This window comes from Choristoneura fumiferana, chromosome 17, assembly GCF_025370935.1.
Source record: "Choristoneura fumiferana chromosome 17, NRCan_CFum_1, whole genome shotgun sequence".
In the NCBI taxonomy this organism is placed as follows: Eukaryota; Metazoa; Arthropoda; class Insecta; order Lepidoptera; family Tortricidae; genus Choristoneura; species Choristoneura fumiferana.
Window position 1 is genome coordinate 177,020 of NC_133488.1, and position 15,651 is coordinate 192,670.

The 15,651-nt window shown below is 36.9% G+C and overlaps 1 protein-coding gene across 1 annotated transcript in view; it reads right to left on the minus strand.

Annotated features, from left to right (window-relative positions):
• Positions 1–12,390, minus strand: part of LOC141437263 (putative inorganic phosphate cotransporter) — a gene marked incomplete in the record, with an annotated part of 86,677 nt that extends 74,287 nt beyond the window's left edge. The window contains 2 exon segments of the mRNA XM_074100524.1: positions 8,610–8,731; positions 12,207–12,390. Of these exon segments, the coding sequence (XP_073956625.1) occupies positions 8,610–8,731; positions 12,207–12,240 (156 nt within the window).
• Positions 12,391–15,651: the final 3,261 nt, after the last annotated feature.

A 15,651-nucleotide genomic window follows, 5' to 3' on the forward strand; every position in this document is an offset into this window, starting at 1 on the left:
AAAAAGAGACTCGTGGATTAGTGACAGCGTAAACATTTTATTTGTTATCAACACAACGGTTGCTAAGAACACGCAATGACATAGAGTTATGGTTTTCCAAAATAAAGAGGTTTTAGTATACAATATTTGGTTTGCATATAGCGGCATCCCTTTCGCGACTTAGCGTTTCAGTTTCGGACCAGAGACAATATCGGTCTTTCATTCACTTGTAAACCATTGAGACTCAGCTCTGAGAAATAAACGTCGTGGTACCAATTTCAACGATTCAGTTTAGGTGCCTAAATTGAACTGCTCTGCGTTTGGATCGTTTATGAAAAGATCATGGTAGGCCCCCAGTGCTGCCACCCGCGGCGGACGTGAGAACGTTATCAACGGGTCACTGGCTACCTGCATTGGCTGACGTCACCTCGGCGGGGGAAGACCCAAGTCTTTAAAAAACCGAGCTCAGGCGACTGAGACACATTTTGCCCGTCGTGGAGGCCACTTAACTTTATCATCATCATCATCATTCCAGCCTATATACGTCCCACTGCTGGGCACAGGCCTCCTCTCAGAACAAGAGGGCTTGGGCTTCACACGCAACGCTTCACTTAACTTTATATTGTACCTAATTATCTCCTTAGTTGAATTAAAAGTTTTGATTTGAAGTAACGTTTTATTCTTGCTACCTAGTTGAGTAGAGTTAGCTTACATGTAAAAAGTAAAAAAAAACCTGTAAATGCTGTTATTAAATTCTTCGTCTAAGTCGCTTTTTTTGTGCACACTGCCAATTAAAAGGTTAAATTACAAAGTCTCATATCATAATTTACCAAGTTTTCCTCGGAACCTCATTTATTTCGCTAGCTTTATTTTTGGTTGCAAGTTAAAATTGGCAGTGTGCCTTATGAGTCTATACTTCAGAAGGCCGTTGCCAACAAAATGCTATTTATTCTTTTCAAAGCTTCATAATGGACTCTCATATTTACTTTATTTTACGTGAAGGTAGTTATTAAAATAGGTTATTTAATTTTATACTTATTTACTATGATATGATAAAGAACGTGTCACTGGCAAAACAAATGAGTTAATTCGTCTCTAGGCTTCCGTATCCGAAGGGTGACCAATGGAACCCTATTTCTGTCTAACGACAGTAGGGTTCCACTCAGGGTGGGGTTGGCTTATCAGCTGTCAGCATCTCCGTATCTTCGTCTATCTGTCAACGGGCTAAGTAGCTCGAGAATTTCAATAGATTGAAAGCTGACATTTTTAAATAAAGTGAGTGTGTAATCAATCGCCGGTACAACAAAAAAATACATATAAAAAAATTAGGAAGACTAGTCCTATACAACTAAACTTTTTTTTATAGTTGAGAGGAAAGTAATAAAATAACTTAAACCTACTTAAGGTTGGGCTGGTCCACAAATTTAAAGTCGCTCAGCGAGCTATGGGAAGGGCTATGCTCAGAGTTTCTCTGAAGGATCGAATTCGGAACGAGGAGATCCGATAGAGAACTAAAGTCAACGACATAGCTCACCGGATAAGCAAACTGAAGTGCAGTGGCCGGCCATATCAGTCGAAGAACTGATAACCGCTGGGGCAAACGAGTTCTTGAGTGGAGACCGCGAATTGGCAAGCGTGGCGTAGGACGCCCTCAGACTAGGTGGAGCGATGATCTTCGCAGGTTAGCTGGCAAGAACTGGATGAGACTGGCCGAGGATCGTGCTCAGTGGCGTGCAACTGGAGAGGCCTATGTCCAGCAGTGGACTTAGATAGGCCGATGATGATGATGATGACTTAAATGAAAACTAAAAATAAATTTTAGATATTTTATTCGCATTTTCAATTTTATTTTAGTCTAGGGTGAATGGGCATTTATTTTGGGCAAGCGTGCTCTAACTTAGTCCATATCTTCGCTTACCATCAGGCGTGGTTCTTATCAAACGCAAGTCAATTTCTATTTTTTTTTTAAATATGTCGTCATTTTTAACATTAAACTACCGTGAGACTCACTTATATTAAATGAAATTGTAACGGATCTCACGTCTAAAACAAAAAAAAATTACGATAAAAATGCGGGTAGTTGTGCGCCGGTGTTAGTTTCGTCGGGCAGTCGCGCGAGCAGAGCGGTGGTGCGTAGTGTGCGTGTTTCGGCAGCCGCCGAGTGGCGTGCTCCTCAGAAGAAGGGCTACGAAATAGCCCGAAACATGTCGAGCTAAAGTCGGTTTAAGACGTGAGTTATCCGTTACAATATCATTTAATATGTCGTCATTAATCAGTAAATCTTTTTTTTTCCTTTTTATTGGCATAAAACGGAACCCTTATAGATTCGTCATGTCTGTCTGTATGTCTGTCCGTCCGTATGTCACAGCCACTTTTTTCCGAAACTATAAGAACTATACTGTTGAAACTTGGTAAGTACATGTATTCTGTGAACCGCATTAAGATTTTCACACAAAAATAGAAAAAAAAAACAATAAATTTTGGGGGTTCCTCATACTTAGAATTGAAACTCAATTTTTTTTTTCATCAAACCGATATGTATGGGGTATGGATAGGTCTTCAAAAATGATATTGAGGTTTTTTTTAATATCATTTTTTTCTTAACTGAATAGTTTGCGCGAGAGACACTTCCAAAGTATTAAAATGTGCCCCCCCCCTGTAACTTCTAAAATAAGAGAATGATAAAACTAAAAAATATACATGATGTACATAACCATGCCATCTTCCACCTAAAATTGGTTGGACCGAGATCTAGTAAGTAGTTTTTTTTTAATACGTCATAAATCGTAAATCGCAATTTACCTTTCATTCAATCAACTCAAATATTAAAAAAAATGTGCACGGAACCCTCGGCGCGCGAGTCCGACTCACACTTGTTTCTTTATTGACTCACATGAACGATACCCCGTGTGAAGATTAGTTAAAGAAAAGGTTATAAATAACAAGATACGAGATGAATGGAATATTACTGAATTCGGTAGATAACCGTCGAGTTTGAACCGGGTCTAATTAAAACTTGCAATAATATTAAGAGCGTTTATACCTGCTGAGCTGGCAACGTTGCATTTTTGTTAGTTTTTCTCGATTATTCCATAAAAATGGAATGAAAATTAAAAATGATTTCTAATAGAACACTTCTTAATAAGTTAATGTGTCTACTCCAATAATAATTTGTGATAGACTTTTATATTCCTTAAAAACGAATTAATGTTTACGACCGGTTTTTAAAGAAAATAAAAGTCTATAACGAATAATTATTGGAGTAGACACATTAACTTATTTATTAAGAAGTGTTATATTAGACAACATTATTATTAATCAACTTTTTATCATACTTTTTTATATTTTGGGGATTCTGTGAATGGATGGCCATTTAACAAGTAAGATTGGAAAAATACAAACTGAGACATGGATGCACAGAAAAACCAGAAAGAGACCAGCGCTGGGAATCGAACCCAAGTCCTCAGCAATCCGTGCTGCGTGCTATAACCCCTACACCACCGCTGGACAGGAATATAGACACGATTTTTTCCTATGCATACATATCTCAGGTTGCTTATTTCTACTACGCTACTTATGCAGCAGCACTAGCGACATCTATGTTTTCGCTCTCATCGAGAGACGTCACATTCTATCGGAACCAACCGCTCACCCAGACAAGAGATGTCGCTACTAAGCAATCAAATTATGATTGGTTATTTGGAGTCTTTTTTGTATTTTTTATTTCAACTCCAAATTTGTTACTTTTACGGGTATCCGTGAAACCATATCAATATGGTATATATATCATTTTCGATATGGTTTCACGGATACCCGTAAAAGTAACAAATTTGGAGTTGAAATAAAAAATACAAAAGACTCCAAATAACCAATCATAAGTAAGATTGGTTTTTGGAATCTTTTTGTATTTTTTATTTCAATTCCAAATTTTTACTTTTACAGTCATCCCGTAAAAACCTAATTGAAAATACAAACTGAAATATAGATGCACAGAAAAATAAGACCATCACTGGGAATCGAACCCAGATCCTCGGTAATCCGTACCGCGTGCTATACCGCTACACCACTGATGGTCCACTGATTGACCATCAGTGGTATAGCAGTATAGCACGCGGTACGGATTACCGAGGACCTGGGTTCGATTCCCAGTGATGGTCTTATTTTTCTGTTTTTTTCTGTGCATCTATATTTCAGTTTGTATTTTCAATTTAACAAGTACCTACTTTTAGACTATGGTAATATTTCTTAACATGGTGCTTTTGCTAATTGTGGCACTGTCGTTGTTTTTTTTTTGAAGAACGTAAATAATTGACATTGATAGTGAGATTAAATTATGTAATAAAAACGTAATTTTATCTTATCTGGCAACAATGGATATGCTTAGAAGCAGTAACCAAAATAATATAAATAATTTAAGTACACATAATTTATTTAATAACAGAGACACTCATTCTCTCTTTAAGTACATCACTTTGTTTATTGTTTAAATGCAATATTTTTGTGGTTAATATTTTTTGTCGTTTAAAACCAGCTTGAGAAAATGTCCACAGAGCAATGCTAAATGGAAGTATTTTTTTTATTATTTGTAAATCAGATGTCGTTTAAGACTTTGCAAATTTATAATTGCCTTTTCATAAATTGTATACTAAATTAAAACAATTATTATGAAAACGACTTCGCCCCCGAGGAATATTAATTAAGTATTGATATTATATGCCTTGACAATTTATGCTGTAGTTATTCGTATCAATTAAAAAATAGTTTTGTGATAAACAGACGGACAACGCACTAAACCACTGTTGTAAGTCTCTAGACTTATTAGTATCACTTTGTCTAAAAAGCATCTAGTCTAAGTAGCAAGTAATCTAAGAAGCAAATGGTCTAAATAGAAAGTAGTCTAAAAAGTTCCCTGCTAGGCAGACCACGTTCTCCGAAAAAACAAAGAGAGTGCCACAATTAGCAAAAGCACCATGTTTATAAATACTACCATAGTCCAAAAGCACTTGTTAATTGCCATCCATTCACAGAATCCCAAAAATATTAAAAGATAACCTCTGACAAATTGTAAACAATAATTGTCTACTAATTAAACTGGCACTTATCTGCCAGTTATCGGAGAGGCGGGGCTGGGCCGGGTCAGATAATAAATAAATATAACAATAATATAAAGTGCGCATAAAGTTGGAAATGTCATACATCATGAAAATTACATTTCTCCAAGTTTGCGTAATAGACAATTAAAAAAGACCAAGTGGCTTAAAAAACCAGCCAAGAACGTGTCGCACACAACCAGGATAGGGTTCCGTAGCCATTACGTAAAAATCAAGTAATATTTTTCTAAGGATTTCGTATTGTGTACGGAATCTTCCAAGTTAAGGTATGTTTTATACCTTAGGCTGCTATTTACTCTTAAGCTACTAATAATTCTCAAGCAATCTCGGCCGCTATAATTTTCCTTGTAAATTTGATATATTTACTACCATTCTGGTTTTTTTTTACTTTTCCACCCAACAGTTTAGATTTTAGAGGAGGGGGGACGCTGGATTTAGTTTTCAAAATTTTCCACCCACCGGACGCTCGATTTTAATAAAAATTTGCACTTTAAAGTTGAATATTTTGCAAACAGATCACTGAATAGAAATCGTCTTAGCAACCCCCCAATGGTTTTAAAATACCTATCCAATGATAACCCACACTACAAGGTTGGATGAGAAAAAAAACAACCCAGATTATTCGATTCAGTGACTTGTTTGCAAAATATTATATCACTTAGAAGGAAAACTATAACGGTTAAGTTTTTTTGAGAATTATTAGTAGTTTAAGAGTAAATAGCAGCCTAAGGTATAAAATAAACCTAAACTTGGAATACTCCGTACAAAATACGAAATCCTTAGAAAAATATTACTTTTTTTTGTAATGGCTACGGAACCCTATTTTGAGCGTGTCCGACACGCTCTTGGCCGGTTTTTTATAAAGGCACGTGTTAGTCATTTTATACTTAGGTAGTAAAAAGTTTATCAGTGAGTGAGTAAGTGTATAAATTATATTGATATTGTTTTCTCACGTTTTAGCGTTAACTATTGTTGGCACTTTCCGTCAGTTAACCTCTATCATAAGAACCTTCGATTTAGTTAGGAGTATGACATCTACATACGTAGTGTCTACATTCGTAGTGTGGAGAAATTTGCTTGTCAGGAATCAATAGAAACGATTAATTTGCCTATGCTCGCTACGCTAAGCTGTTTCCACTGGAGCTGTGCGGAGCGAGAATAGGTAAATGGAGCAATTCTATTGGTTCATGACAAACACATCCTTCACATCTCTGGTTTACGCAGCCAAAGCTGCGGGATCACGGTGGATACAGGCCGCTTCCAATTGAAGCAACTGGAGGTCAATGGGAGAAGCATATGTCCAACAGTGGACGCATTCAAAGTCAAAGTCAAAATATCTTTTCTCAAACATGACATGAAATATTGACGTTGTGTTACAAATAATAGGCCGGGAACGGGAAGTATCGCACTGCAGGCGCTGCAGCTTAGCTGCCGACGCGCGGTCACTCTCTAACGGCCTGCAAAGAGATTTCATACAAATTTCCCGCCCTCGGCCGGCAATGCGACCGTCTTTTGTTTCAACGCTCACTGCGGCACGGCGCGCGCCCCGCCAGCACCACCGCCCGCAGCCGCCGCGCCAGCAGCCACGCCACGCCAGCTTCATTACTTGTTTTTTTTTTAATTTTATTTCATGTTATGTTTGAGAAAAGCACTATACAAGCCTCGGCCGGAACTTGGGGTTGCCGGCCTCGCATCCCTATCCAGCCTCGCTACGCTCGACCGTCTATATCTGCTTGGCCGACAACCCCCTACTTCCCGGCCTCTACAATGTAATATTCAATTTAGGCTATAACAAGCAGTTATGAATGTAAAAAAAAACTACCACCGGTTCGGAAAAACCTCTGTTGAAAAGAATCCGGCAAGAAACTCAACGAGGTATATAATTATTTAAACAGATTTACAGTATTATTAAATGATATCTATACATCGCAAGTATTTAACACAACTTTATTTTTAAAACAGTAGGTTCGCTATTGAAGTAAAGGATCGCCAATGCGCGTGCATTGGGTTAACTCTAGGGTAGGCAGGCTGGTTTGCGCCTGCAGCAGCACGCAAGTGTCCAGCAACAGGGTACGTTACCGGTAAGTGCCTACCCTCAATGTACGCCATAGAGTTGACGTCATACAGCTATGATGATAATGATATTGACTGAAAGTAACTTCTAAATTGCATAAGCAATGGAAAATATGCGTATGAGCATTGTTCTGTCAACTTTGTATGACAACGTTGTTATCATCTCAATATCAACGATACACTAATCCCTGATTGGCATTATTGATAAGGACAAGAAGGATATGTATACCTCCCGTCTTGAGTAAATTATGTTGAACAAACTGATAGTTAAATAAATAATTCTGCGTACTTAAACCTATTCACCTAACCACTTAAGAGAAGTCTCTTCGTTCCATTCTCCATACACACGTAGTCCCGGTCTCATTTGAAAACTAGGCAACAGAAATAAATAAAATTTTGTAAGTATGGACTAGACGTAATTATCTATGCCTGTGGTTTTTCAGATTTTCATATAAATAAATGTGTAATAACAGAATTACAGGAGCTCAAAAGTCGACAAAAAAGATGTCAAATTTGTACGAGAATTACAGACTTATAAAGCATTTTTACAAAAATCTAAAAAACCACAGGCATATAATGAATATCTTGATTTTAAAATACCATTGATTTCTGTGCTATACTTTTCGTATATTATGAGGACAACGAAACCCAAAATTCAACCGCCCAAATCTTGAAAAGCCTACAGCTATCTCGATATAAATTACGGACGTTGTTGCGGAAGGCATGGGGGGGACGGCTGCGAGCGCTTATGTCACGAGCGATAAAGACAGCAATATCCAAAACGATTACCTAACGCGGCCGCGCGGGCGCTGATAACAGTACTCGTAATAATGCTTTTTGAGACAGAGAAATGTTTATTTACACACATTTCAATAAACAAAAAAGTAATTAAGGAAGAAAAAAAATACGTCGAACAGTATAGCACCAATCAGCATAATGTTGCGGCAAGCAACGCTGCTTTCCAGTGGGAGCCATTTAAAACAAAATATATAAAACATGCCCTCTCATTTTGAGAGGAGGCCTGTGCTCAGCAGTGGGACGTATAAAGGCTGAGGATGATGATAAATGAACAAACATTTTTAAGAGAGAAACGCCTCTTAGCGGTAGGTATTGGGCAATATGTAACCTAGCTGCAGATTACTCGATTACATTTTGTAGTTAGTAATATCAGGAACAGATTACAAAAAGTAACCATAAAATGTAGTAAGAAATTTCGGTTTGCAATGAATGTGTGTATGTACGATTCAATAAATCTTTCATGTTATATTTGACCCACTTTCAGAGGTCACATTGTCTTGAAATTTGGTAGGTACATTTATGAAAAAATATATAACTACAAGTAGTTAAGGTTACTTGTATTTAACTACGTGAAATCGTTATCTGTAATCAGATTTCGAAAATGTAATTAACTACGCCCTATACTTCTTAGAGTGCGTTGGTACTCACATCTTCGCTATTCTTATCGGTCATGCTAACGATTGCCATGCTCATGTTGACTCGCATGGTGAACGCAAGCAGCATGGCAAGGAAGAGCAGCAGCGTTTGCGCATGCCTCACGCCCAGACCCTCTGGAAAGAGAAAAGAGATTCATTCAATCATTCATTCTTTCCATAAATAAATAAGGACCAAATGGTGGTGGTTTGACTTATCGCCTCTCAAGCAGAGGGTCGTGGGTTCAAACCCCGGCTCGCACCTCTGAGTTTTTCGAAATTCATGTGTGTGTTACATTTAAAATTTACCACGAGCTTTGCGGTGAAGGAAAACATAGTGAGGAAACAATATGTATTTAAGTGTGTATTTACCTATATACATAAGTATTTTATCCGTTGCCTAGTATCCGTAGTACAAGTAGTAGTAGCGTTGCTTAGGTTAGACTTGGTCAATTGGGGTCAAGTGTCCCATGATATATTTATTGGTGTTTATGGGCGGTGGTAATGTCTTACCATCAGGAGACCCACTTGCTCGTATTCCATCCAGTCGAATTAAAAAAAAATTGTCATCATGATGAACTACATCATCAACATAGCGGTTTCGAAGTCAGTCAAGCATTAAAAATACACGACACATCCAACTTACGTATGTAAACCAAATTTCAAGTCAATTCGACCTTCGGAATTGGGTTCAAATTAACTCACAAGATTTGACCCAACAACAACAACAATCAGACACCACACACTTCAGTCTACGCGTGACCATGGCCACTGTAATGTTGCCGAAACGTCGAGGTTAATATTACTCGTGTGTGTTAGCGTGATAAGTCCTGTGCGTGGTATTTTGACTATGAGTAAAAGTACAGTCAGTGAAAAAGTTTGTATTAAAATTAAATTGTTATCCCAAATTTATTAAAATATTAATTTATCTTGTAGTAAACAAGAGTGTTTTAAGTACAACAAGGGTGCTGAATAAAAAAATAGTGTCTTGACAACCGTCGTTGTCACGTTTATCAAACAAACAATACACCCATTATACGCTTTATCACCATATATTTACTAAAATCCAATACCTCACATACTTTATATACTCGTAGTAGGTATTCATACTGTCGACGTAATTTCATTAGTGCAAGGTTAAAACAGATTCAATACGTGAAATAATAACTATGTGTTAACTGTAAGTACTTGCATTATTATTTTAACGACAGTACTGTACCTGGGCGACCGAGCTTCGCTCGGGCTAAAACTTGATGGCAAGCGTTTTCCCAGAGATAAGACCAGGCAACATCGACTCATCCCCGTAAACCCTTATATACCAAATTTCATCGAAAGCAAAGCTCTGGAATGAACTTTTGCCTGCGGTATTCTCGGACCGACATAACCTTCAAGCTTTCAAAAAAAGAGCGTACTCCTACCTAAAAGGCCGGCAACGCATTAGTGACTCTTCTGGTATTGCAGGTGTCCATGGGCGACGGTAATCGTTTACCATCAGGCGATCCGTTTGCTCGTTTGCCCCCTAAACCATAAAAAAAGGTTGGAGCCGTTTCCGAGCCATAAAAATTCAAATTCAAAATTCAAATTCAAATTCAAAATTCAAAATTCAAAATTCAAAATTCAAAATTCAAAATTCAAAATTCAAAATTCAAAATTCAAAATTCAAATGATTTATTCAGTAAATAGGCCGCAATGGGCACTTTTACACGTCATTTTTTTAAACTACCAGCGCTTTCGGAAAGACCATCATTGCCAAGAAGAATGCGCCGCAAGAAACTTGACAGAAAGTCATTTTTTCATAATAATATAATTACAAATAAAAATAAATAAATAAATAGAGCTGGAATCCAAATGAATTACACAGAATGTAAAAAAAAAACTATCTTTTCTCTACGGATAACGATTAATGCTTGACTAACATGTTGACAAGCTAAACAATACAAGAGTCGAATAAAGATGTAAAACTAACATGAAATTTCGTTAATTATTACATATTATTATAATGACAATGTGTTACGGAAAGAGGTGACTGTAAATGAGATATTTTAGAAATAAACATCGCTTGTGTAAAAGGGTACATCAAAATGGTGTTACGGGTCGTGTCTATGGGATAAGACTTTCATAGAAACGTCCTGGGTTTAATCGTATAATAAAGTACAAGCTTATTACAAGCAAATAGATTGCAAGTAATTTTTTTTTTAAATCGCTATATTGCATTTCAATACAAAATCGCTAATACTATTAGCTTGTAATTTGTTATTCAATTAGTACAGTCAAGGGCAAAGATGTCGACAAGGCCAAAGTTACAAAAATATGTATACACGACTTTATGTACTTAACATTAAGGCTGTGTATATGTCGGCGGCCGATCGTAAAATCCGCCAGATCACGAAATTCCTAGGTATGACCAGACTACTACTACTACTACTACTACTACTACTACTACTACTAGGTATGACTAGGTATGGCAGGTGGTAGGACCTTGTGCAAGGTCCGCCCGGATTGCTACCACCATCTTGCTCGCTAATCCTGCCGTGAAGCAGCAGTGCTTGCATTGTGTGTTTCGGCGTGGAGAGTAAGACAGCCGGTGAAATTACTGGCACGTGAGGTATCCCATCTTAGGCCTCTAGGTTGGCAACGCGTCTGCAATACCCCTGGTGTGCAGATGTTTATGGGCGGTGGTGATCTCTTACCATCAGGAGACCCACTTGCTCGTTTGCCATCCAGTCGTATAAAAAAAAAAAAAAAAAGTATATCGTGAAATGCTGCCATTTCATGATATGCCTAAAAGTTGGCCAGGCATATCACGATGTGCCTGAGAAACAATACGGCAGATCAATTTATGCAATGCATTCGTCGATATTCCTGGCTCTATACCGGGCACATCGTGATTTGCCGAAAAAAAGAAAAATGTAGGTACGACGAGCGAAGCGAGGAGTGGTTAGTGTGAACTGTGACCACAACGCACGAGCCGAGCGAGCGAAGCGAGCGTGCCTCTGCAGCCGCCGGCGAAGTGCCAGAACCGATATGGCAGCGTTTCATGACATGCCTAGGAATTTCATGATCTTCCTAAACTGGGTAATTCATGAAATGGCGGCGTTTCATTATATGCCTAGGAATTTCATGATTTGCCTAAACGTCACTAGGCAAATCGTTAAACGGTGAGCTTTGAACGATATGGCGGATGTCCCTTAGCCAATTCATGAAATGGCGCCATTTCACGATATGCATATTTTTGCAACTTTGGCCGTGTCGATATCCTTGCCCTTGACTGTACCTGGTTATTTCTTATTGTTAGTTCAGTTTTAATTATTCAAAAGCTAAAGAATTTGTTTTATTTTTCACAAAAACTATGCAATTTTCCGAGATAAAAAAGTATCCTTGGTACATCCTTTACAGAGTCCCATAATATTTTACCTAAATCGGTTGATTACTTTGAAACAACAAACCCAATATATTTTTTTATTAGGTCGAATTTCCTGTGATTTTTCACAGAAAATTTTACGTAACAAAAATATCATTAGGTCGTTATTACGTCCGATTTCACGTGGATTGAAGGAGTTGTTTAAAAAAAATACAAGCAGCAGAGCAAATGAATAAGAGAAAAAATACTTACTAGGTCTTATATTGTCTTCACTGACGACACCCATTTTGATATAGTTATTTTTGAATTCACACCAATAGCCCAAGTTCAGTTACGTGGATTTGATAGCGCGCATCATAATCCTAAGTAACGCGAGTGTCAGTCACTCGGGCGACACTACTTATGTTATGATCGCGTAGAGATGTATCGGTGCCCCTTGCTCGGAACAAAAGAGCTATGGAGTCGTCTCGGTACCAATGTTTTAAAGAGATCCTAAACAACTCTAATTGATTATTTAATTAGATTATCAGAAAACATCAAACACGCGGGTTTTTTCCGTTTTTAATTAAACAGAAAATGGGGAAGATGTTACTAGTTAAACTTTGGGGTGACGTCACACTATGAGAGACTTTTTAGCGCGGCATAACGTAGTGCCCCTAATTCCACACTTTGACGCCTTTTATTTTAGTATTTCTTTGGGGATCCCTTTGTTTCCCATTCATTTTTTGTTCCGAATACCGATGGTCAGAAATTGATATCCATATAATTTATAAACATAAACATCACTAGTCATAATTTTTGTTCAGTATAATGCTTATTAGCTCTAATACTAATGGCATTTAATGTTAAATTCTATAATCACCAAAGTCATAAATTTTTAACTATAACGTTCAAAGATCTAACGATTATTATTCAGAAATAGTTTAAGCCATATATTTCACCGTACTAATGATTATTACTCATATCGTTTTAATGCCTAAAGTGTCTAGGTCTAAGAAACCAAATCCATAATATTGATAGGCATATAGATAATTACTCAGAAACATTTCCAGGCATACATTTGAAAGTGCTAATTCATTAACTACGACTTTAGACAATAGGTATGACTAATAGAAATTATGTTGAAAACAATTTGATTTGTGCGAGCGAGCGAAGCGAGCGAGCAAGACGGTTCGGAGCAGAAGCGACTCGGATAGGTTAGGTTTAGAAGGCTAAGGCGGGAGCGAAGCGGAGCGTAGCTCCCGCCTTAGCCTTCGATGTTAGGTATTTTTTTTATAGCAGCCTGGATAATATTGCTTCACAAATGATTTTTGATCCTCGATGTTCCTATAAAAATTGTTTGTTATGAACTTTGATTATTATGCATACAACTACAGTTAGGTATACATTTGGTAGTTAAAATATTATGTATTTCATTTTTCTGATAAATAATTGAATTCATTCTTATAATTATTATGAGTGTTTTTATTGAATTTAACATTATGACGATAAATGTTATGACTAACTTATCAGTTGACTATCAATCATTACGACCTGCGAAAAAAGACCTTATAATAATTATTATAAACTAGTTTATTGCCTTTAATATTATGGAATGGCATACTATATGGACATCGAATGTTTTGACCAACCAATTTTATGACTTGCAATAATTATGACCTGCGAAAATCGAAACTTCACGTTATAATGTTTAATGTTATGACTTAAGATAATATGACTTGCAAAAATTATGATGAATAACGTTATGGATTGTTAAAATCGGAGTTTAAATTTTATGGGAAACAATAGAGACCCATTTTTTTGTTTGTTTGACAAAAGAAAATACATCCCATCCCACTAAATATTATGAATGCGAAAGTTAGTAAGGCTGTTTATTTGTTTGTTACTTCATCAGGTCTAAACCGCCGAACCGATTTAGATGAAATTCGGTATACAGATAATTATTTGGATTTTTATTTATTTTATTTGGGATGTTCGTGTTTCCATACAAATTGAGATTTTAACGCGAACGCGATCGAGACGTATTTTTTAACCGAAAACTTACACTAAGGGTACTGCATAGTTTCCGCGGGCGCGTGATAAATTCTGCGCAGACGGAGCCGCGTTCAAAAGCTAGTTTAATAAATAAATATTTTCTTGTATATTTTTCTTTCTAATGTTGTAAAATAATACAAAATTAATGACTTTCTTATATAAATTTAATTAAAATCTTGCAAGTACCTACCTACAACTAATTAATATTTAAAATTTATTTTGTTTTTTAAGAACAATATCTTTGCAAAGTCTAAACCCGTATCCTTTCACTACCTGCTCCGACCTTGGTTTGATAATTGAATCGGGCAAAAAAAAACTTAATTTTTCTGTCGTATGTGACATTTGTATAAGGAAAACGCTATTTCCGAGCCAGCAACACCAAGAAGCAAACAGTTTGTTAGATAAATTCGTTTTTACAATATACGAGCAACACATAATATTTGTCCTAGTTCTTTTCTTTGTGAACTGATGACCCTGAACGCTACTATGATGAATTTCCAGTTATTTCCGTTAATATAAAAACTGACATACATGCAGTTCACCTGATGTTAAGTAGTTATGCCCTCAGATACCTACAGTTCCATTGGAACTCAAGTTTCTCCCAGATCATAGTCACTGATGATGCGGCGCGACCTTCGTCCTTATGTCTTGTAAGAACTGAATTTGAGTCAAAATTATCAAGTGCTTTGCCTACATTTGTCATAAATTTATATAGAACCGTACTGTTTTATGGATTTATGTAAATGTCATCTTACGGAATAAAGTAAATTAGGTTGTCGGCGGCCGATCGTAAAATCCACCAGATCACGAAATTCCTAGGCATATCGTGAAATGGCGCCATTTTCATGAATTGGTTAAGGGACATCCGCCATATCTTTCAAAATTCACCGTTCAACGATTTGGCTAGTGACGTTCAGGCAGATTATGAAATTCCTAGGCATATCATGAAACACCGCCATTTTATGATTTGACCAGTTTAGGCAGATCATGAAATTCCTAGGCATAATCATGAGCATATGCGTTTTGGTTGCTTCGCTCGTCGTACCTAATTTTTGTGGGTCTCCTCATGGTTAGAGATCACCACCGCCTATAAACATCTGCAACACCAGGGGTATTGCAGATGCGTTGCCAAACTAGAGGCCTAAGATGGGATAGGTACTTCAAGTGCTAGTAATTTTCAGCCAGCAAGTGCCAGTGTTTTTCGGCATATAAGGATGTGCCCGGTATAGATCTAGGAATATCGACAAATGTGTTGCTCTAATCGATCTACCGCATTGTTTCTCAGGCACATCGTGATATGCCTGGCCAACTTTTAGGCATATCATGAATTGGTGCCATTTCACGATATGCCTTCTTAAGAAAAGATTCCAAATAAAATATACTGTTGTGGAAATAAATTACTGATATGACAAGAGATAAAACTAATAGAAAACTAAGATGAAATGATATGATTTTATCTCTGATGGTGCAAAAAAAAGGCAGGCAATTGCCAAGTATTTTTTTTTTACCTTCACATTCAAAATTCTATTGCTGGTTGCTTTTTGACACTCATAATATTTTCATTTTATTACCAATTTTATAAGGTAACCAAAGACCTGAAGATTATTATAACAAACAAAGATATTAATAGGTAATTCACTGACATGTTTTTAACAAGTGGCTT